At 47.5% G+C, this 24,154-nt stretch overlaps 2 protein-coding genes and 1 long non-coding RNA gene across 5 annotated transcripts in view; 2 read left to right on the top strand and 1 right to left on the bottom strand.

Annotated features, from left to right (window-relative positions):
• Window positions 1-20,447, bottom strand: part of P4HTM (prolyl 4-hydroxylase, transmembrane) — a 28,436-nt gene extending 7,989 nt beyond the window's left edge. The window contains exons 1-5 of one of the 3 annotated variants that reach the window (XM_048856411.2): window positions 20,287-20,447; window positions 19,111-19,192; window positions 5,728-5,918; window positions 4,429-4,525; window positions 1,872-2,034 (exon numbers count right to left, since the gene is read on the bottom strand). In XM_048856411.2, coding sequence (XP_048712368.2) covers window positions 1,872-2,034; window positions 4,429-4,525; window positions 5,728-5,918; window positions 19,111-19,192; window positions 20,287-20,358 — 605 coding nt within the window. In that variant the 5' untranslated portion in view covers window positions 20,359-20,447. The other 2 variants (XM_048856410.2, XM_075130181.1) reach the window with 2 other exon arrangements.
• On the top strand, window positions 8,040-13,242 carry LOC125639416 (secreted frizzled-related protein 5). Its single transcript, XM_048856412.2, has 4 exons — window positions 8,040-8,245; window positions 9,719-9,888; window positions 11,813-11,902; window positions 12,929-13,242. The coding sequence occupies exons 1-4, from the start codon at window positions 8,049-8,051 to the stop codon at window positions 13,240-13,242; spliced, it is 771 nt and encodes a 256-aa protein (XP_048712369.2). The 5' UTR covers window positions 8,040-8,048.
• Window positions 20,448-20,478: 31 nt separating the features above from the next.
• Window positions 20,479-22,774, top strand: LOC142072664 (uncharacterized). The gene is made up of 2 exons (XR_012669172.1): window positions 20,479-21,743; window positions 22,437-22,774. It is a non-coding gene; the product is annotated as an uncharacterized LOC142072664 (long non-coding RNA).
• The last annotated feature ends 1,380 nt before the right edge of the window (window positions 22,775-24,154 follow it).

A 24,154-nucleotide genomic window follows, 5' to 3' on the forward strand; every position in this document is an offset into this window, starting at 1 on the left:
AAGACGACTGGAATGCATGTTTCTGCGAACAATTCAACAATGTTTACTCACTGCACAGTCAACATCAGCACTATACAGTTGGTGAAATGGACCAGTGACCAGCACCTCCCTGCTCTAAGGAACTCGGGAGTCCAGAGGACCAGCAGGTACCAGGTGTACTTTTATACCTGAGTTTCTTTGGAAACACTGTGCACAGCACCACACCTAGTGCATACAGAATAAGGGGACCCATTGCAGAACTGGACAGCCAGAACAATGGAGCAGAAAAGCCTAGTCAGTGTTAATCAGAAACTTCCTGGCTAAGCTGCTCTCACTCAGCAGGGCTGCCACTTGCTGGGAAAGATTCCTTTCTGTACATGTCCCTGGAGATCTCCAGGTGCCATGTCCTCCCCTTCCCAAGGGTCCTGCAAATGACCCTATAGAGTTCAGAGATCCTTAGCAAAGCAGAGGGACCACGATAGGACTGCATGGAAGGGCAGAAAGACTTAGTTATCAATAGCCTTATCACATTTCTCATCCATCCCTCCGCTTCCTGTTCTGCATCATCCCCAACAGGATTGAGGTGCATGGGAAGCGAGCAATGAGACCAGACCTTCGTGCTCTAGGATTTCTGTCCCCCTCAAGAACTTCCTACATCTCCAATCATCCCCAAAGCGAGCAGGAACCTCTCAGATACACTGTCTGTAAGAACCCAGAGTAGTTACCCTTTTGGGATAGGGGGAAGAGGACTCCAATGGTAGGCCAGGATCACAACATCTGTACAAGGATTATGTGGGCTCTGGCTTCTGAGAATCTCCAAATCCTACGAAAGATTTTAATAGCAGCCTTTGGAATAGTAAGCTTCCGCTTCAGCAGGGACACCCCAACACTGCCCAAATAAGGGCCACGCTAGCATTAAACCAGGAGCCCATGGGCTCCAGCTAACAGGCACAAAGCAAACAGCAGCTGCTGCCCCATTCTGGTCAAAGTGGCATATAACACACTGGGACCAGTTCTCTTTTTGGGACACACTGAAGAGGAAAAAAGAAAAGGAGTACTAGTGGCACCTTAGAGGCTAACCAATTTATTTGAGCATAAGCTTTCGTGAGCAAAGAGCCACTTTTAGGCCTTGAACCACACTTTAGCCACCCACTTGCTAGGCCAGGACTAATTCTCTCAAGCCCACTGAGGCCAAATGATCTGCCGGGAGATGGAAGTGACTTTCAGCTGCATCTGTAGTGAATGAGTGTCTCAGATTAGGGCTTGTCAGGAGGGCTGGGTTTGAGGTCTGTGCAGGGCTGAATCCAGCCTCAATGGATGGACAAATGGGGCCAAACCTTCACAGCAAGGCATATCACTGGATGTATGCTCAATGGATTAAACTGGTTTAGCTAAACTGGAATAAAACTACATTTCTTAGCAGTCAGTTCTACTTGGGAGAGATCCAGGGAGATGTACAAGTAGTTAAAGTAAATGCACAGTAATTACTGGCAAATTAGCCAACCCTTGGAATAGGCAACAATTTCACCCGGTGAATGTTTCCATTAGTTATCCCATGTAACACTGAGTCTTTGTGATTCTATGAGGCTGCTCCCAGAAGCAAAGAGTTGCTGAAGGCTTCATTTCTGTCCACAGAACAATGCATTTGTAGATGAATTTCAAGCCTTAATGGGAATCTCCCTCTTCGGTGTCAGCATTCAGTGATCCCTTCTTCCAAAGGCTCTTACCCCATGATGACTGAACAGACCACCACCACTTTGTGTTGTCCCGGGACCCCGGGCACAGCTGCTTTGCCTTATGTGTATACCGCCCCCACCATGAGTGCCCATCCAACCTTTCCCCGACACAATGGCAGTGTCTACACAGCATCCTTCCCCTGCCAGTGCCTTTACCTTTGTCGTATGGACCTCATGACCTGATGTGCCCCCTCACCCTGGTACAGCCACGTGTGTTGGCTATTCCGCACCAGATCACTCATCTTCACTTTCTGCCTCCCCATGTACTTGTGGAAGTCACGAATGTTTAGCTGTTTAAACTCCTCCAAACTCAACACACCTATGAAAGAGAAGGAAAGCAGGCTGTCTTTTCAGCTTTCTGGTCCAGGTGCATATTTCCCTGGTAGTGTCCTGCCTTCAGGGACAGTTACCTACCGAAAGGCACCATAGGGTTTTACCCTTTGAAAGCACACCATTCCAAGGGCCTGCAACTGTGTCTGAGGGCTGCACTGGCAACTCACTGGTAGCCAGAGAGCCACATCTGAGAGGTGTTAAATAGGGAAGACTGCACTTGCTCTTGTCTTCACAGGTGCATCGCCGTATTAGAGACAACAGGTCCCAGCATGCAATATTCCGTCTTTATCTGGGCAGAGGCCATGCTGGGACCTCTAGGAATGCAACAGCCATGAGATGTAGAACTCTGGGGCTACATTTTGGTTACCCATATTTTCACTGTGAAGAGCTCTTAAAGAACACAAAGTAATCTACCAAAAAGAAATAAACAGCCCCTCCAGATTTGCCCTTTGAAATGCCTTAGCTAAAAGGCTGCACTGCCACTTGTTACTGGATGAATAAATGGACTCTGATTTGAAAACTCTGCAGAAGGACTCTGCCCACGTTTCAAACAAGAACGTATCTGCCAATTTTAAACAGTGAATGCAAAACAGTTTATAAACTGATTGTGAAGCTTTTCTGCATTTATGTAATTCAAAGACAAAGAGAAACATGAAAGGCAAATGCAACAGAGTATGTTATAGTTACTGTGAGAATAACAATAATCAAGAAATGAGATGTAAAAGGTGGCTTCCATTAAAACACAGACATTTTCTTCCTCGGGTGTCCTGATATGCATGCCTGGACTCTCCACTGTAATGGTGATGTGTGAGCAGCAGAGGGCAGGATTATCTTTTTGGCTTTCCCAATTTATGGAAGACCCTGACATTTTCTATTTTAAGAAGAATCAGGTTTGGGGGTCTAGCCCCGTGTGTCATATGCTGGCAGTGTGGCAACCTCATAGACCAGCACAGCAATCAGCGTGTACCCAGACAGCTCTGCACATCTAACTGTGGACTAGAAATGTTAGCCTCCAAAAGGAGGACCAAACACCCAAACCAGCTGCCCCTGAACATAAGAGAACTCCCTGTACTGACAAGAAATTATGGCTCATAGCCACAGGTGGACATAGAACCCCACTGTCCCCTTTCCCAAGAGGGAAGAAGGGGGCTTGTCAGAGGGAAGGTTAGGACAGTTTCCCCAGATGCTGAACTATTAGCTGTCACCATTTCCAGCTGTCTGCACACACCCTTCTGTCCCAACCTCCCAGTCCTGCCCCTCCGCCCCGCCTTTAAGGACACAGTGCCACTTCCAGGTTGTGAACTGGCCTGCCCATTGTGCTGGTAACAATGGAGGGGAGCAGGACTCTGGAAGTGAGGCCCTGCCAATGGCACAGAGCACGGCCCCGGGAGTGGAACTGAAGCTTCTCATTTATTAAAGTTCAGACCGTTAGATAATCCTCCCTTTACCCAGCCAAGAACCTCATGAGCCAAGAGAGCACTGAGGCAAGCATGCTGACCGGATATTTAGCCAAATTTCCCATTCACCAAATGCTGCTCCCCAGCTCCAAAGCAGTTCCTCTGGGGCTGCTCAGAGAGCCAGGCGACTGGAAGTGAGTGTGCACAGACTGCACGTTTACTTAATTTGATTAGGAAATGGAGAGTCACTCAATTGACGGCACTCTAATTAGAGCAAGAGAGGTTAAACTGCATGCCTGGGACAGCGGGAGCTCTTGGGAGGCCAGGGGAAGGACGGGCGGAACTGGCTCTTGGAACATATTAAAACTCTGGTGGCAAGAGAGAAGCACCAAGAGCCGGCTGAGGAAACTGCCCTCATGTCCACTGACCCCGACACCCTTTCGTCAGGAAGGGGAGCTAGCAGGGCAGCTCTCCAAATTTGTGAGCAGCAGGAAGGAGACGCGGCTCACCCCTGAAAAGGTGGGAGTGTGGCAGCAGCATCTTACAGCTCTGGTGATTAAAGGGGCTGCAGGCCCCCAAGAACTAACTAAAGGGAAACAAAGCAGAGCTGCACCCAAAGGATTCTCCATTATGCAGTGGCACAAATTAAGGCATAGCTTACAGGCAGAGGCATGGGTTCTGTTTCCAGCGCTACAGGCAGCCTTTTGTGTGGGCTGAGGCAAATCGCTTCTCCATTTGAAAGTAGGGTGTGTGTGTGAGAATAAAATCTACCTACTTCACAGGGGGGCTCTTAGGGCTGGTGGTGACTGGCAAAGGGAGAAAGTGGGCTTTGTGCCTGGATTCTCCATTTTGGTATATATAAAGCAGGCTTTTTCCACAGATGAGGCTCTGGATCCAGCCTCACATTACAGCACTGGATCTGGTCTCCAATACGCTAGAGATAAAAGAGATTCTCAGAGGCTGTATTTCAAAGCCCCTCTCACCATTGCCATCAGGATCTGCCTTGACTGCCGTGTACATCTCCCGGATGCTCTGAGGGGTCATCCACCTGCCATTCCCTAAGCGGGTGTGGGTCAGCACCTGAAATTATGAATAAGATAGTCACATCCTGGGCAATGATTTGCTCCTCTGTAATGCTAATGAAACCCTATGGGCTGGTAGCTCTGAATCCTGAGAGAGCTTCTTTGAAGGACATCAGGTAGCAGGGCTCCAGTGCAACACCTGAGAAAGGGATTCAAATGGAAGCTATTTTGCAACCTTAGCTATAACAGTGTGACCAGCACCTGCTCTAACATTTCAATTTATGCCATCATAAAGCACAGCTGGGAGTAAGCCAGCCAACAGCCAAGCAAAGGCAGCACGTGTCTTCCTTTCCCTTGGAGGGACAGTCAACTGAACAGCTACAGAGTTAATGTAGTTCACTTGTGCCATTTAAAGACTTTCATAGGGAATGGTTTAGAAAGAAATGTTTGCTCTGAGGAGGATCCAGGAACGAAACGCCTCAAAGAGCTAAAGACAGACTGACTCCAGGCTTTGGAGGAAGAAGGCCTGTTCTGCAGTCACACTATGATCAAGAGCAATACTCAGCAACTACATAGGAGCTTTTCAGCTACATACCTGAAGTTACTTCACAAAGGAGGGTAAGGGTCATTAGCCCCATTCTATACCTGGGGAAATGTGAAGCACATCCAGGGGAAATGACTTGCTTAGGGTCACACACTGAGTCAGAGGCACGACTGGGATCCAGATTGTGACTCCCAATCCTGTGCTGTAACACAATGGCCGTATTTATTCGGAGGCCTTCTCTGCACTTGCTTACCCTAGCGGACTCAGTAGCTTACACACAGATCTAGAATTCTAACCAGCGACTCTGCAGTGCCCTGCCCACCATGGGAAGGCACAGCTAGCTCAGCAGGCTTCACCAAGCAAAGCCCTGCCGGTGCCAGCTAAAGCCCTGAAGATATGAAATAACACAAAACTGCACATTTTCTCTTATCTCTGCATAGTTCAGCCCATAGGAGCCCTTTGCAGCTGATCAGAGCAGACATTTCCTAGCAACCCCCCAGCAGGATCACTGCTACTGAACGTTTCTCAGATTTATAAGACGTCTCCCTTCCATGCTGCAGTCCTGTAGAGACCTGACCTCCTCCAATGAAGTAATGAAACGTTCTGTGCTGGGCTCCAGCCATGCCTTGGTACAATTAGCTATACAAGGATGAGCAACTTCACAACAGCCTCTCTTCTTAAGTCCCCATATCAAACCTCTCTAGGTTTCTCCCCACCTCTCTGAGCTGCAGCTGCCCATCCTGGTTGTGATCCAGCAGGTTGAAGATGTCCATTTGGCTGATTTCTATCATTTCCATGGCCTCCTCATAGTCTTCAGTAGGCAGGATCTGGCTTTTCTGCAGCCCTTTCAACTGAGCTAGGTGGATAATCAGCTTACACTCTTCTTCAGTCAGGAAATCTGGAATTTCTGCAGGAAAAAAAAAAAAAGGAAGTGGGAATGAAAGACCAAGGAAACTGTTGCAGTGAAATCCCTAACCTATAGCAGACAACAAAGAAAGGGGGAGAAAATTAGAAGCTTCCCAACAGATTTGGGGGAGGAGAAAGTTTAATATCCTTTCCTTCAATGCACCCCACTCATCCCCATGGAGCTTGATCCCAATGGGGCAGCACAGAGCACTAACCATTGGGCCGCTAGGGACTCTACTAAATACCTAGTTACAGGAAATTACTCTAGAGGAAGAGAACCCAGAGCCTTTGAGTTGGGCATGTTTGCAGTGCTGCCAGGCTTTCTTTGCCCCCATTTGGAGGGGAATCTGGCAGAGAACCAGGTGCTCTTCAGTGGAGCCTGGCTTAGAGAATCCACTGATGTGAAAGGCCTCTAACCTCACTCCCACACTCTCAGTGAGGTGGTCTCGGTTCCAAATTAAGATGCTTGATCTCGGAGCATAGATTTATACCACAGGGGAAGAAGAGAGATTCCACTGACAGTCACAAAAATAAAGGGTAGGTGTATTACAGACTTTACAGAACCAAGACACTATATCAAACACATGTCCATTTTTAGCAACACAAAGCTAGCAACTTATAGAGCCAATACCAAGATTATATACAATTTTCGAAGGAGAAAAGATCCATCTGTGATTATGTAGGCAGAAGAATTCCAGTCAAATGGAGTTTGGGGTTAACAATCTTGGTCAGTGAGATACTGGAGAGATCCCATAGGACACATCAGCTACACTCAAACCTCATTAGTACTGAAGATATTGTAGGAAGGGGGAAAAGCACATCTAGTCCAGTTTTGAAAGCTCAAATACCACTCTCCTGCTTTCTGAACTACCTCCCCTAGAATTTTGGCAACTCTCTTGGCTAAGAACAGACCACAGTCCAATCAAGAAACACACTGAAAAGAAAAAAAATTAAGGTAATTGCTTCTGTTTAGAATGGAGGCTATCTGCTAAAATCCAGAGTGAGTAGGCGGCTTCTAATTCAGTACAGCTAGGTGCTAAGTCTGCAGAAAACAACACTGCTGCTCGCTTCCCAGGAAGCCCCCCCAAAAAAACACAATGTGTGTCCAGAATTTCCTGTGACAGGAGCACACATAATCCTCTTCATAGAAATACTGCAGAGCTGCAACATCCACTTGCCACTTTCTAGTTAGTGGCGAAACAAGTTAAGAACTGAGCAAACTGACAAGCAATACCCCCAATACTTTAAGGTCCCTAAACTGGACTGAAATAACATGACAATAAAGGTTTTGGAATTTAATTACCAGCTAGAGAAGGAACCACCTCTCCTAAATTACAGCAGCTGGATTTCATACCAAAATACAATTTATATTCACTAGAATGAGCTTTCTATGGCACAGACTGCTAGATGAAGTTTGTCAATCAAATGCTGGTAATCCTGTGTGTAAACAGTTTCCCAACTGGGGAGAAACCTCCCTGAAATGGTTAACTTCCAAACACAGGGCCATCCCACCCCACTGCCTGTTTAACAATGGATCAAGCTAAACAAATGGCTCCTAATTGACTTGGGGCAACACTTGATTGCTTTTCCACAAAAACAAAAGGGAGGAAAACACTGGCATTTTTAAAATAATGACTAATCCGGAGAAGAGGATGGGCCAGCATAATGGTGTTGAACAGAGAGCTCCAAGCGGGGGGAGGGAGGGAGGGAGGGAGAGGGGGGGGGGCCCAAGCTGTTCCAAAGTGTGTGTCCCCATCAACACCTGCTGATCTCAGCCAAGCCCCCTACAAAAATCCAAACAATCAAGGCAAACACAAACCGTGGTATCGTCTTCCAACAAGAGCTCCGAGAGGGTTGCATTTAATGAGACTGGATTAGCAGAGAGGTGGCTTCATGCTATAAAAACCATCTCCCAGTCAGGAGCAAGTCAGTTCACAGTGCACGGCAAAAGGCAGATCTCTCACCTGATCTCTGAACGTTTTACAGCTACCGGTCCGAAGAAAGAATGAACGCAGCAAACTGCAGATTTCCTACACTGAGCATGCAGTGGCTGTTGGCTGTCTTCATATGTCTGTTAAACTGGGGCTTCTCAGGAGTTTACGGGTACTTCTTGAGGAGCTCCTCCAGGTGTATGCTCATTCCAAGAAGTATGGCCTTATGCTACGACATTGGATATTCAGATATGCGCATCCCCAACCTGCTGGAACATGAGACTATGGCAGAGGTGATCCAGCAGTCTTCTAGTTGGCTGCCCTTGCTAGCCAGAGAGTGCCACCCAGATGCCAGGATCTTCCTCTGCTCACTCTTTGCACCTATCTGCTTGGACAGGTAAGGCATTTCAAATATGTTATTTCAACATGGTCTGTCGGATAAAGCTTCCTAATAGGAGAACAGTCTCCTGAGACGGGCTGGGAAACTCAATTGCTAAAGTAATTTAGAACTAGAATGGACAAAGCACCAAAGTATTGTAAGGAAGAGTGTGGCATGGGCAGGGGGACGAATGAGATGACTCACTAGGGGTTTCCCCCCCTCTACCTGGGGGCATTTCTGAGGGGAAATAAAAATCCTGCCAGACAACTGAAATGTGTCCTTGGTTTTGAATTTAATTTGAAGATCAGTTGCCTTATAACTCACACACTTTTCTAACTGTAATTACTTCAGAAAACCCACTGGTGGTTTTCTACCTGCAGACCATGCTGGTCTTCACCCAATGCTCCAGCTTCTGTATAGTGTGCAAAAAACCCCCATCTTCTCTTCGCTTCCACGCAGAGGCTGGCCATCCCTGAAATATCAACACAGTAATTCGCTCCTCTCCTTGCCTCCCACCACCAGCAACCCTTGTATTCCTGCTTCTAAATTCTTTGCTCTCCTGTTCTAGGTGTTGGCCCCCTTTGTGTTTCTCCCCCTCCACTTGTCTCTCAGACATGGCACATGGGCTCATCTGGAGTCCAGTTTCTTGCACAGTTGCACACAGTGAATTTCCCCTGTGCTGCACACAGTAACTCCTCTCTCCTACTTCAGGTTTCCAGTAACTTTACCTATAAAGATCCTTGTCTCCCACTCCTCTTGTGCAGAACCAAATAATCCTGCTCCTGCGTCACTACCAGTAACCTCTCCTTACACAACACCCCCCCACACACACACTCCAGCACCTAGGGGTTCTTACAAAGGACAAATCCTGTTTTTTGTGGTGGCTTGGCAACGAACTGCAGAGCAATTTAGGAGCTCCAGGGACCTGGTTAGAACAGAACAGAAACACAAGCAGCAGCTGCATCACTAGAGCAAGCACTTTCACCTTGGGAAGATGGGTGGCCGTGGCAACACCCTTCACAAGGAGAAGGGAACGGCTCTCGGCCCATAATTTCATCCTATTCTATTCTCTCCCATTTGTGTCAAACACTCAAACGTTTATTATTTGGTTTCAAAATGTGCATATTCACAGCGTATGTCAAAACTGCTACAGCACTATTAACATGCAAACCTGTGGAGGCAAGGCCAATCCCAATTTAAAACAGCGGTACAGACACTTTACTAATGGTTTCTGGAAAATCAGTACCAATTTTTGAGACAAAGTACTCCAATATTTCCTTCCTAGAGAAAACCTCTGGGACCGTAATTGTTGTATTCTGCCTCCTGCAAACTAAAGCTACTGTAGGGAATATGTATGTCATTCCAAGGTACAACATACTGCTGTTAATTTAGGAAGGCTGGTGGTTTGAGCTTGCTCTGGAACAGTTAACCCTTCACTTGTGCTTGCAGGGAAAAGCTTGAGACTCAGCACAGTCCCGTTTCTCTCACTAGGTTCATCTACCCCTGCCACAGCCTCTGTGAAGCTGTTAGGAACAGCTGTGCTCCAATCATGGCTTGCTATGGCTACCCATGGCCTGAAATCCTGAACTGCAACAAGTTCCCTGCAGATCACAACTTATGCATTTCAACAATCACTGATGAAACCACTTCGAGCAGGAGAAGTAAGGCATTTTTCTAACCCACTTTGCCATAGATAACATTTAAAGGTGCACTGCAAAGCAAAAACAGGGGCCTGTGCCATGTTTGGGCTTTTCTTTTTAAAATGACCTCTTAATTCTGCTAGGCTTTTGTACAACAGAAATGCTGGTTTTGTGCACCCAGGAGAATTCTGTGGTGACTGGAGAACTGAGGAAATGAGACAAAACAGAGCAGCAGCTAGGAGGGGGAAGAATTTTTAGTCAGACTATTTAGAAGTCTGCGGTTTTATTTCTGTTAAAACCTGTTCAATTTCAATCACTATTTAACATTTTGGAGAAAGGAGGACTTTGTTATAGATTTAATATGCCTGCCCCTCCAAGCAAGGCATGAGAGTTAATGCTACACACGCTCAGATAGCCTCAAGATCGTCCAGCAAAGCCAATGATGTTCAGCTCAATATTCTCAATATTAAAGAAAAACCATTCAGGCCGCCTTTGTACATCAGAAAACAGCTAAAAAGGGCACAAGCTCCTCTCTTGGCCAGTGGGTGTGAAGCAACATTCAAACAGCTTTGAAGTAAAAATTTAAGGAGAAATCCTCCCCAGCACCACCCTTCCCATGTTGTGCTCCTTTAGCTGGGCTGCTGGTGTTGCCAGCATTTCCAGAACAAGTGCATAACAAGACAGTTCTACCACACATCTGAAGAACCAATCTCACTCACTAAGGGTTGGCCCCTACTGTAGCTGCTGTTAGGTGACCACAAGTGTAAAGGCTCATCTAGACATTCCACACACATTTGTTCCAGGCCACAGGGTTCGTGGAGCGTCTACATTAGTACCGACAGTGGTGTCTGCGAACGTGACTTACGAGAAGACGTGAAGCTCTAGGCTAGACAAACTCCGCCTGCACTTCTAGCAGCGCTATACCCTGCTCTCCCTTCTGAATGACCCTCAGGCAGTTGAATTATTCGCTGGTGCTGGGCACCTGGGGCTGAAAACAGACTCTGGAAGACCCTGAGCAGAGCACAGAAGTGATGTGCTTTAATTTCAGAAGGGGGGAAAACAGCTAGATATGTCTGCCAAATAGACATCCATCCTTCCCGGCCCATACAACAAATAGCATTTATATTGCCTTCAAAAGCAGCTGCCCACTGACTGACCCAGCCTAGCTTCCAGCTGGAAGCTAGGGTAAGTCTTCGGTACGCCCCCCCCAAAAAAGTGTCCTTAACTCAGGTTAGCTACCTTGGACATGGCTTTTACCTCGGGTTAGCAGCTTGAGTTAAAGCCTCCAGGGGAGCCTGGGATTGAACTTGAGCACTAACCCCCTAACCCAGTTGGAAGCAGAGCTGCTGGGTCTTCATTGCTGTTTTAAGCCAAGTTAGCTAATGAGTTAAGAACGAACCTTTGCTTGTTTGTGGTGAACACATACCCTGAGATGCCATGAGCCGTGACAGAAGGGAATGGCAAAGCTGAGCATAAGCAAAGCACAGAGGAAAATAATGGATGAGTGGAGAAAACACCAAGGCAAACGCAGACAATGGTGGACACAGTCCAAACAAGTGGGGAGATGATTTTTCCTTCCGTAATTTCTCACTGCTGCTGCCACTGGTGTTAGGAGTGAGTGTTCCAACCACAGCACCCACCTACTCCAGCTCTGGGCAAGTGGCAGTAACACAGGGACGCGTGTAGGCAAAGATCCTATCATTTCCCTCCTTGACAGTCTACACACAAAGCCCAAGACGCGAATGAGTCAGAGGCTGCACTTCATCTCAACCCTCCAGTGAGCTGCTCCAGTTCAGAGGGGCAGCACACTGATGGTGGAAGCTGGCAGTGTCACTGTTGTTGCTGGGCCTGTTAGAGCACTTGAATCTCCCAGGCTCTCAATGGCACATCAAGGAGCTTTTGGAAAAGCTTCAAGAAGAATGCTATAACTCGGTCTCTGTTGCAGCAGTGCCCCGAGCCAGCTGTAGGGACTGTGAGCTCGAGGAAGCCAGAACCACCAAGGAGATACTGGAAAACTTCTGTGCCAACGATTTCAGTGAGTACACATACCTTTTCTTCCCACCTCAGATGCTGCTTCCCCTCTGATAGCCAACCAAACAGCAGCATCCCCTGGAAGCCTCTTCTATTTGCTATAAGAAAGACTTGGAAAAGGTATGGCTCCAGCTTTACAGTTTTCATTCCTCACCTATGTGCTGAATGTCAAGTGTCCAAACTGCTCAGGGCTGCTCTGGCAACTTGCCCACAATTCACAGCTTGCACCAAGGCCAACATCCTGCATTATGCATTTTTGATTGGTTTTGGTTCTATTCCCCCATACGCTGCGAGAGCCAATCATGTGGTTCACTTTGGAGGCCAGAGTTCAAATCAGATTCCTATCAAGGCAGATACACTTGGTCATCTCCAGCCTACACACATCAAACCCCAACACAGTTATCCCAGCAATTCTCTGTTTCTGCTCTGAGGCCAGAGACTGGAGCAGGTAGTGGGGTTGGGCCAAACAGCTTGCTTAACTTTTAATTTCCACAAAGTTCTACAGCATTCAGTCACATAATCTTCATGGCTAAATCCTGGACAACTTTGACAAGGATATTAGTGCTTGCAGCCCCTGCGCTGAGAGAAAGGCTAAGACTGGAACACCAAAGGGAGTGCAGAGCAGGATTGAGGTGCACTGGACAGATGCACAAGGCCATCTGCACAACCACTTCCTGCCCTGTGCCTCTGTCTATTCAGTGGCATTAACCTCCTTCATGAGCACTCATCCTTCCCCCTACTCAAAGGGGAGCGGAAGTGAAGAGAACAGTTACTGGCACTAGAAAGGCTGTAATCACAGATTTGGAGGATTACAAGTTGAGCGCAACCTCCTCCGATTTGGCTGGGACATCACTGAGTCAGGGAAACATCTATGACACTTATTACATTCAAAATGGAAAAGTTCTGTATGTTGCCAGCAGAAGTGGGAGTGAGGTAGTTAACCACCAGCAGTAAAGAAATCCCAAAGGGAATGAACATAAATCAGGTGGGTAATAACAATAGGTAACTGTTTCATATTTGCTTCTTCCAGCTGTGAAAATTAGAATCTCCAGGAAGAACATGACCTCCACCATCTCTGCTTTTGACATGGATTCCAAGCTGGAGGTTTTGAAGCATGGCCCCCTCCTCCGGGCGGAAATCCATCCAAGACTGCAGCACTGGCTAGACCTAGATGCCACCTGTGTTCGCAACATCATGAGAGGTACACACACAGGAGTCTATGTCATCAGTGGAGAGGTGCAGAATGACAAGGTGGTCGTAAACAAGGCCTATGCATGGCACAAGAAGAATAGGAACCTGCAGCAGGCTGTGCGGCGATGGAAACACCACCGGTGCCGAGCATAGTCTGGCAGGAGATTTCAGAAATCTCTGCTCCACTCATAGGAAATTGCTCCCCTCCCTGTACCTAGAAAACGATCCATGACAACCAGGGCTTTGGGGATGTGGGTCGGTACAATGGCTATCTTTTAGTGGGATTCAGTGTAGTCAATAGCCAAGGTCTAGAGGCCATACTACAGAGCATTTCACTAAGGGATTGCTGTACAACATGTTAATTAATTAAGAGCTTAGGGAGTCACCTGTTGCTCCAAGAAATGGAAAGACACAAACATGCTGTGTTCTTCTTTATCTCCTACTGCACTGGAAACCCAGTTTCTAATAGATGTGGCAAGCTTGTGTAGTAGCAGGAATAAGTGAATTGAAGTCCTCAGCTTAGACTGGACAGGAGGAGATACCTAGTAGCTATTCTTGTCTGTTCCCTTCACACTGAAACGAGGTAGTAATTTCAGTCCTGTGGTTTGTCCCTGAAACACAGACTTTGCATAAGTGCAAGCTTGCTGTGGGCCCAGAGATATTACAAAGACATTTCCACACACAGATCACCTTGCTTGGTGAGACATGCGGCCAGCAGCTGTATTCACCACTTGCAACTACGCCACAGGGCTGCCTATGTAATGGCTAAAGTTTTAAAGGAGATCTGCAAAGGAAAATGTTGGAATTCTGCCCTTTTTACTTTCTGCTAGGAAAAGGTCGCCCAAAAGGGTTAATTCACTAAGGGAATTAAAAAAAAAATAAAAAAAAAATCAGTCTACCTAGGAAGACCCTGGTGACTGAAGAACTAGTGAAGTGAGGATTTCCCAAGAGTCAGGACAGAAAGCTGAACAACTGGGAGACGAAGGGATTTTTAGTCAGACTGTTTAAAAGTCTTTTTGGTAGCACCCACTTAATTCCAGTGACTAGCATGCATTTTGGAGAAAGGGTGTCTCTGTTCAAGATTCAATACACACCCCTTCAGTGATGTACAGTCTGAGACCATTTGAGAAGTCCCCTGTCAAAACCTGGGAAGATCAGACTCAATGATAAACAAAGCAGGGGGAAAAAAATCTTTAAATATTTCCCTCCATGCCTTCTTTCTTTATCTAAAAGAGTCAAAAATGGCAACAGGAGCATTTTTCTAAAATCCTTTGCAGATCCCCTATATCAAAAGAAGCACTTACAGCAGTCATCTTCAAGGACAGGTATGGTTCTCCTGCTTTCCAGACAGGTGTTGCTTTTCCAGAATTCCTGGTGAAAGTAAATATGTATGGAGGTATTCCTAGACTAGAGCAAATACAGTAAACACAGGATTGAAATAGGGAAGCAAAGAAAAGCTTTGGGGGTAAATGGGTCTTCCTTGTACAGTGACAATTGACATGTTTACCTACAATGTGAGGTTTGTTTTGTTTCTTGATCATCAGTCATTTACTTTAACGATCATCCAAGGGGAGATACATGGAACATTTGTTTGGAGAGAGGTGCATTACAGATACCATTGTCGGTCTAAGTGCTCTGAAAGTGTTTCATTAATTGGCAATCAGATTTTCTCTTTATCTCTGGCAGTACCTGAGGAGAGGCTTGCGGCCCCCCGCAGGACTTTCCTTCTTCAAATTCAGTTGGGGAAATTGGCCACATCCCGATATTTGTGCAAATTTAACTTCTGGACTACTGAGGCACAGAGTATTTTTATAGATTCATAGAGTCTAAGGACAGAAAGAAGGAACCACTGTGATCACCTAGTCTGACCTCCTGTATGACAAAGGCCACAGAATGTCACCAAAATAATTCCTAGAGCAGATCTCTTTGAAAAATATCCAACCTTAATTCAAAATTGCCAGTGATCCACCACACCCTTTGGTAAACTGTTCCAATGTTTAATGACCCTGACTACTGAAAATTTACACCATATTTTTAGTTTGAATTTGTCTAGCTTCATCTTCCATCCATTACACTGTGTTAGCTCTCTCTGCTGGACTGAAGAGCCCATTATTAAATATTCATTCCCTATAAGGCAGATTGTCTAATCCTTTAATTATTTTCACTGCTCTGCTCTAAACCCTCCCCGATTTATCAGCATCCTTCTTGAATTGTGGACATCAGAACTGGACACAGCATTCAAGCAGCGGTCACATCAGTGTCAAATTCAGAGGTAAAATAACCTCTCTACTCCTACTTGAGATACCCCTCTTTACACATTAGCCCTTCTGACCACAGCATTGCACTGGGAACTCATGTTCAGCTGATTATCCACCATAACCCCCAAATCTTTTTTCAGCCTCCCATCCTGTAAACATGCCCTGCATTCTATGTTTCTCGATGTACACATTTACATTTTGTTATATTAAAACACACAGTTTGCTTGCACCCAGCTTACCAAGTGACCCAGATTGCTCTGTACTAGTGACCTGTCCTCTTCATTATTTACCACTCCCACAATTTTTGTGTCATCTGTAAATTTTATCAGTGATGATTTTATGTTTTCCTCCAGGACATTGATATAAATGTTAAATACTGTAGGGCCAAGAACTGATCCCTCTGGGGCCCCACTAGAAAAACATCCACTCCACGATTCCCTGCTTACAATTACATGTTGAGAACTATCAGTTAAGCCAGTTTTTAATCCATTTAATGGGTGCCATATTAATTTTACATCATTCCAGTTCTTTAATCTAAATGTTGTGCAGTACCAAGTTGAACATCTAAAAAACACAGTGAGACCGCAAGCTTTTATTTCCCTGCCTCGGCTTACAAATTGGAGCCCAAACCATAGAGTTCCTTGCCAGGTGGTCTCTTAAATGACAATTGCCTCAAAGCAGATTGCACTTTAAATTATCACAGAATCTATAAAGCTATAAAGACTGAAAAAGCCCTGTCTGGTGCTTGTTTGATACCAACAGGATTATTTGATTATTAGCGTTTCTCATAAAGAGGAAAACAAACACGGCAAGAACCTTTCCTAGTTCTATGAAATAATAAGCTTGGTTTCAATGGCAGATGAGATTCTATGTCATTTTTAAATGTTTAAGTATTAAAAAAACAAAAACAAAAAAAACCATTTCCCAGTAGTGCCCTTGCCACACTCCCAAAAACAAAGCCGATGAAAAGTCTTTAACATGGCCTCCTTTGCCTGAAATCAGTGTTGCACTGCACTTTCCCAAATGCATTCAGAATATGTGGACTAGTCACTTCTATACTTGTCCTCAAACTCTGCAAAACATTTTGATAAATATAAAAGCCTTTGAATTAATTAACTTGAAAAGTCCTTTAGAGCTAGAGCCTCTGTTTTGTCTACACACAATGTTGATTTCTTATTGATGAAAGAGATGCTCATCATCAGATTGAAGTGTATCAACACAGTGGAGCTGTTCCAACTTCACTACATCAATTTTTAAACCAGTTTTGTTAACTTGAAACAACTTGTGGATAGAGAATACCTTAGTGGTCTTTTAAAGTCAACAAGGGGTCCTGGGAGGCTCAGTGGGGTGATAAGAGCTGTCTGTGAGCTGAAGTTCCTAAATAAGAACTCCTTATCAGAGGACAAAGCAGTACAAGCTGTATAAGGCCGTAAAGTGCTAGACATCAAGCACTGTTCCAGGAGCGATGCATTTCCAGATAACAGGATCAGAAAACAAGGCCTACCTCCAGAATCCAGAAGAGAGGTATTAAGATGGATTAATAAAGTTGTGAGTCTACTATGCCATAAGTCTGTTTTTTTGTCAACTACAGCAACTTTCTTGAAGGCCAGGATCAGCTCTGTTCGGCAAATTAAATCAATAAGGGTAAGTAAGTTAGAACTGAGGCCCCAAGGGAAACTTAATTAGTAAAATCAAACTGACCCCTCATACCGCGTTTCCTGTGATTATATTGAGGCTTTTTGTGTGTGTTGACTTTTATAAGATACCAGTTCCAAACTTCAGTCTTTACACACTGCCAGAAGGAAAACTATTGTGGAATTTACAAGTTATGAATACTGTGTATTTAGGAATCAATGACAGAGCCGTGTGTGTTTCTTGAATATGCTCGTTGCATTAAAAGGATTTAAATAAGAAGCATGTCTGGGTTTTTTCTGAGCTTTCACTTTGAATCAGGCAACATGAACCACAAGGATCCTTTTTTTCTTATTCATATCACACAACAATGGTGAAAGTGCCATAAAGAATTTAGTGTCCCTGTTTTGTTCATACCTATGCTGGAAACAGTTTCTCTCCACCTGGACAAACAAGAACTTGTACACAATTGTGCCAGTAAGAGTCATTCACACCTTTTCAATATACTAAACCAGGGATTGGCAATCTTTGGCATGCGGCCTGTCAGGGAAATCCGGTGGTGGGCCGGGACAGTTTGTTTACCTGCAGCATCCGCAAATTCAGCCGATCGCAGCTCCCGCTGGCCATGGTTCACTGTTCCAGGGCAATGGGGACTGCGGGAAGCAGCGTGAGCTGGTTTGTACATTGATTCTCCAGAGATTAGGAGGTAAGAAGGCAAGTTGAGATAGTTGCCTTTTTTCTTAAATCAGTTTCCTACATTTTATGGAAATCAGATCAATTCACTTATTCTTCAAATTATACTAAAAAATAAAAACAAAAGAACTGGTAAGCAGCTCAAAAATTTGAACTGATTCTCTCTGCCTTAATAAGTAAATCTTAATAAAGATCTGAAAAATATGTCTGAATAATCCATTTCCTAAAGGCAGGAGAGAAGAGCTATACATTTTATAATGTCATTATCACTCACTTCCATATGCCCTGTGGGAGTAATCAGAAGAGCTACAATCAAAGCAGGATGGCAGAAATCCAGTTGCCAGTTTGCCTTTGGCAGCCTTCGGAATTCACACAGGCCTGTTTTTATTGCATTGGGCTGCTAACAATGTTAAAAGGGGATACATAAGCTATCACATTTATATACCATCTAAGAAAAAGCACATAAAAGGGAACAGTCATGCTCTGTCTCCTGGGGAACATCAACTAAGTAACAGATCTCAATTTTCTCTAACTCACCTGAGCAGAGACCCTTAATCTACTAGTCAGGTAGTAGTTACCAACCCCTTGATGCTTCAGAGATTTTGTCCTCACCGCAAAATTAACTCAAGTTATAACTCGAGTGTTGTGCCTAACTTGAGTCCTGTCCACACACACACACCAGTCTTTAACTTGCGTGCACTGGTGCTTTTAAGTCGCATTGGCTAGCCTGAGAAAAGATATAAGCTAAGCTTGTGTTAGTCCAATTCAGCAACTTGCTAAATGACCACCTTGCTTCTAATGTCGTCCCACAATTCCCCCAGCATGCCCAGAAAGGAATGAAAAGTTCTCACACAATTCACTGGGAAAGCATTTACACAGCATTTCATCTTACAGAAGTGCAAAGAACCATGGGCTGGGTACACAGAAGGGACACACACAGCAAGTGCAGTGGCAGTGTGCAAACAGCAACTCAAGTGTTATTTCACAGTATGATTGCTCTCACTGGAGCTAGGCTAACTAGAGAGCAGTAACTGGAAGGTAGATAACTCAAATTAACTCTGCAGTAAAGACATATGCAATGAAAGGCACAAAACCTTCTACCATGGACAGTGGTTCTCACCCATAAGCCACCTCACTATTCCTTCTGAAGCTACCACTTAACATAAAGAATTCAGACATCATTTCACACCACATGAATAGCATCTACGAGGACACAAACTCCAGTTTCATGATTTACTGCAGAAGTTTCTCCTTTTTACAAAGCTGTGTTTTTAATTTTACCAACCAGATTCTGAATTACCATAACTCCAGTGCTCTCTCTTTATTGGCTTGGGGCCCATAATGGCCACAAATATATCCAGACTGCAGTGTGGATTAAAATATCAATGGGATTTCAGCCACCCTGTTAGCAGGTCTTGTGCGGGGCTGTGCGTCTTACCAAAGAGAAGCGGTTTCAAGCTGAGAGTTCTCATGAAATGGACTTTGTTAGGGACCAGCTCCACCTTTTGCTTATGGCCAACCTGGGGGACAAAACAGCAGGAATTAACAGATTACATTCCAGGCACAAATTTTCAGTACTTTTCCCCCCACTGTGCATCCAACAATCACTATGCCAAAAAAGCCTGCCTGCAATTTTGGACTGCATCTATACAGACACAGCAGGCAGCCAGGAGTCCCTTTCTATACAGTTCGTGTGCTACTGCATCTGGATGTCCGAATTCAATTCTGGGCCCCTCATCCCTGGGTCTGGGCAGGTTAGTTCTTGGTTTAAACTCAGCTGAAAGGAGTTAAAAATTCAGCTAAGGTGGAACTGAGATCAATGGAGTGCCACCCATTTATAGCGAGACCCAATTTACCCCGAAGTTGGTAAGAAATCAAGAGCAGTAATAAGAACACATCAGAGGAATGACCTGTACCCCGAAAGGAGACTGAAAAGAGAATGGCACCAAGCTGGCAAAACTCCGAGCCCGCTACACTGTTTCTCGCTAAATCACCTCAGGCCAAACTTCAGCGAGCCGAGCCGAGCCGTGCCGATCTGTACCACGCCAGCGCAGACGGAGGCAGGCCAGCCCGGGCCGCATTGTGTGTTGCCAAGTCCTCCCGCCCCGCACGCGCCTGAGCGGAGACCGGCTGCGAATCCCGGCGCCCAGGCTGGGCGCGCCCACGGCACGGAGCGCCAGGCCGAGCTGATGTCCCCCCTCACCGGGCCGGGCCAGCCCCCGGCAATACGGCCACGGCCAGCCCGCGCCAGCTCCTTGCCTTGATGCCCTCGCGGCGGGGCAGGGCGGCCCCGCGGGGGCCGGGCGCGGCGGGCGGCTCGCTGGGGGGCGGGGGCCCGGGGCCCGGGCCGTCCCCCGCGCTGAGGTGCACGAAGAGCAGCAGCCCCAGCACGTTGAGCACGTAGAGGTGCGCGAACACCATGAGCACCACGAAGTAGGGGCGGGAGCAGACTTGCCGGGGCCGCCCCGCTGGGGGCCCGGGCAGCTGGGGCCCCTCCGCCCGCGCCGCCGCCGCCGCCGCCGCCGCCATCGCCCGGCCCCGCGAGCGCCCACCCAGTCACCCCGGCAACCGCCCGCAGGGGGTGGGACGGCAGCGTGATGTCGTCACCACGCACCGGGGATGCGAGGAGGGAGAACGTGCGTCGCAGCACAGAGGAGTCACGCTGAAGAGACTGGCCAATGGCCATCGCGACCGCACAGGGGCGGGGCTGGACGAACTGCGTGACGTCAGCGCGTCCCGGACACCTGGTAGAAAGGGAGGTCGGAGCCGCGCGGCAGGAGAGACGGCTCGGGCCCGAGAGCGGCCATCTTTGCTGAGGGTAGCTTGGCCTCAGGCCCACTGCGAACAGGGGAAGGCGGCGGCCATCTTTGCTGAGGGTAGCCTGGCCTCAGGCCCACTGCGAACAGGGGAGGGGGCGGCCATCTTTGCTGAGGGTAGCTTGGCCTCAGGCCCACTGCGAACAGGGGAAGGCGGCGGCCATCTTTGCTGAGGGTAGCCTGGCCTCAGGCCCACTGCGAACAGGGGAAGGCGGCGGCCATCTTTGCTGAGGGTAGCTTGGCCTCAGGCCCACTGCGAACAGGGGAAGGCGGCGGCCATCTTTGCTGAGGGTAGCCTGGCCTCAGGCCCACTGCGAAAAGGGGAGGGGCGGCCATCTTTGCTGAGGGTAGCTTGGCCTCAGGCCCACTGCGAACAGGGGAAGGCGGTGGCCATCTTTGCTGAGGGTAGCCTGGCCTCAGGCCCACTGCGAACAGGGGAAGGTGGCGGCCATCTTTGCTGAGGGTAGCCTGGCCTCAGGCCCACTGCGAACAGGGGAGGGGGCGGCCATCTTTGCTGAGGGTAGCTTGGCCTCAGGCCCACTGCGAACAGGGGAAGGTGGCGGCCATCTTTGCTGAGGGTAGCCTGGCCTCAGGCCCACTGCGAACAGGGGAAGGCGGCGGCCATCTTTGCTGAGGGTAGCCTGGGCTCAGGCCCACTGCGAAAAGGGGAGGGGCGGCCATCTTTGCTGAGGGTAGCTTGGCCTCAGGCCCACTGCGAACAGGGGAAGGCGGCGGCCATCTTTGCTGAGGGTAGCCTGGCCTCAGGCCCACTGCGAACAGGGGAAGGCGGCGGCCATCTTCCTTAGGGGGCCAATTGACTGAGGGCACGGTGCACCGTCAGCCCCATTGAGCATAGGGGGCAGGGCGGCTCTTTGCCCCGGCTCCCCGGCCGGCCGTTGCCACCTTAGCAACGTTGTCGTTAGATGTAGTGACCTTTTGGAGAAAATAGGCGTCGACGTGACCCGCGACACATCGTGCGGCTGGCGCGGCGCGGCGCAGCGGTCGCGGGGAGAGTCGTCCCGCCTCGCCCCAGTCGCCAGCCGCTCCGCCCTGCTCCTCAGGCCCAGCCCCTGGGTGTCCCACACAGCGCCCGGGGGGCACGCTGCCCCCGCTCGTGGCACCGAGACCGCGCCCGGAGCGGGGTTCGCGAGCCTGGGCTCGGGGCCGGCCGGCTGTTACCTCACGCGGCAGCGGCCCCAGGTTCGACCCCGCCTGCTGGCGGCCGGGCTCTGGTGGCCTCGCACTCGCTGGGAAGGTAGGGCGGCCAGACAGCAAACGTGAAAAGTCAGGCCGGCGGGCGGGGATAACAGGAGCCTATATAAGAACAAAAACCCCAAATCGGGACTGTCCCTATAAAATCGGGACATCCTGTCACCCTGGCGCCCCGCTACATTCTGTTAGGCACCGGGCCAGTGTCATTACCCCCCAGCTGGGCACGTCCTCCGAAGGAATCGCATTCCAGGGCTGCTTGGGCTGAGGTCGCTATACGCTGCAGGCAAGGAAAAGGAGTTGCGGAGGCTAATTAAAGACTTCGCTAAAGCCAGGCCCACGTTGGAGAGCGCAGCACGTTAGCCAGGGCTTGTTTTTACCCAAACGTTCTTTCTCGCTGCTTCGTAGCAGGTAGCGCACCCTGTCATGCAGAGAAAGACGGATGATGAAGGGGGTAGGGTGGGGGAGGCAGGTTAGCCAGCAAGGAGAGCTGCATGGATGGGAGGTAGGGTGGGATAAGACAGGACCATGTGCCCCAATGCCCCCTGCCTCTAGGGATGAAGCCCTCACTACAGGATCAAAGGTGGAATTAGCTTGATTTCAGTTCCCCTTTACTCCTTCCCCTGGCTTGGTCTGGGGTTAGCTGCCTAGCTGTTCAGAAATGAAACAGTGGAAGCAGAGAGAAGGGGTCTGGCTAACAGGTTTTTGGTTTTACATCTATTTTCTTTGCTCCCTGCAGCGCCGAGCTCAAGTCAGATGAATGCCCTCTCCCCCCGGCTCTGGGCTCTGCCTTTCACTAACCTGTTGGCTCAAATCTAGGCTGGCACGAAAGGGAGGCTCAGCTGAAGTGAACTAACCCCAGCCAACCTGGGCTGGCACCTACAGAGTGCCCTGCACAAGGAGCAGAGGGCACCCTCCTGATGACAGCATACTGCTGTAGTTGTTTCTGCTGTGTAAGAGAATGTAGTAAGAAGAGCATGGAATGGATTTTATTTACACTATTGAGCTGCTTGTGAATGATTTTGTGGCTATAGGCGTGTGTGTGTGTATATATATATAAAAAAATTCTTAGTTGAATTCTGTGGAAATTTTGTTCAGTGACATTTTTGACTCCTTTTGAGTGCTTAAACAGCTACATCTAGCGACTTTTCAGGGTTTGTCTGGTGACTTCCTGCTTTGTGGAATTGACAGCACTGTTGGTGAGCACTTGACAGCAGATGCAGGCCGCCCGGGCAGGGAGCGGGAAGACACAGGAGTTGCTCCTCAACACGGAGTGAGCAGCTGGGTTGGTGTGGGGGGCACATTGACAACGCACGTTAACAGCTATAAAGGGGTAACCCTCGGCCTCAGACTGCTGTCATTAAATGGCGGTCAGACTCCCCCTCACACTGCCACTCCTCGGTGATTTTAAATTAAAAAAATTTACACACACACACCCCAGTTCCATTGAACTGGGCATTCAAATAAGTAAAAATCTAAAAAACGCTCCCCCTCTTTCCCCTCCCATTTACAAACAAGGCACTCAAATTCTGCCCAGTCGGCAAAGTGCTCAACAGCTCCAGCTGGCACAGCACAGAGCTGCAGCGTGAAAATTACCGACGAGTTATAGCCTGACCTGACTAGATTTCTGTCCAGAGCATGAAGGCCACCTGAACTGAGCATTTCCCAGAGGAGCTACAGGTTGGGTTCTTGGGCAGTTAAGCCTTTTGTCTCCCAAAACATGAACTATTTAAAACTAGACAAGCCTTCACTCCTATGTGCTTTATGTTGACTAGATATTTTAGAAATGCTTATTAGCGGCATCGACATCAAGCTTCGCAAGCTTGTATTTTTTTAAAAGTGACCTGGGATTTTCAGTTGTATTGTAAGATTTTTTTTTTTTTTTAATTTCAACTTCAAGGAGTTTGATAGTTTTAGTGATCTGAATGAAGTCTGCTGTCTACTATATGACATAAGTTACCTGCAATAATAGTTCAATATAGCAAAACCTTTGGTAATGCTGAGTGTTAATAGTGTATGTTTGATTTTCAGAATATCTACTAATGAGACAAAAGATATTGGATATTCTTCATTTAGAGAAAGTCAGCAAAAAGGGGAATAAGATTACTGCATATTCTGAATACCCTTTTTTGACTTCTCCAATATGCAACAGTCCCATGCTTGTTACTTACAAGAGTTTGTCCAGAAGGTGACACTATCTTACGATGCTGAATTTTCTGTCCAATTTAGGTATGTGTTTTCAGAAAACAGGAATTACATATACTAGGTGGCATGATTCTTTAGCAAATCTGTGCCTATTCTCTTCCTTCTTTATGCTAATATTTTAATACATCAAACCCAAAGCTGTGCTTTGACTTTTCACATTGCTTTATATGGTTTTTATGGCACTCTTCATCATCGCGGTCAAGAGCCTTAAAGTCCAGACTTTGTTTCTAAAATATCCTTTGCAGTAGGGTA

This window comes from Caretta caretta, chromosome 7 (assembly GCF_965140235.1).
Source record: "Caretta caretta isolate rCarCar2 chromosome 7, rCarCar1.hap1, whole genome shotgun sequence".
NCBI lineage: Eukaryota > Metazoa > Chordata > Testudines > Cheloniidae > Caretta > Caretta caretta.

Bases quoted from the DNA above. Each gene is read 5' to 3' on its own strand.
- LOC125639416 (XM_048856412.2), top strand. From the start codon at position 8,049: ATGCTCATTCCAAGAAGTATGGCCTTATGCTACGACATTGGATATTCA. The intron at 8,246-9,718 runs GTAAGGCATTTC...TTCTCTCACTAG, and splicing joins GCACCTATCTGCTTGGACAG to GTTCATCTACCCCTGCCACA. The intron at 9,889-11,812 runs GTAAGGCATTTT...TCTCTGTTGCAG, and splicing joins AACCACTTCGAGCAGGAGAA to CAGTGCCCCGAGCCAGCTGT.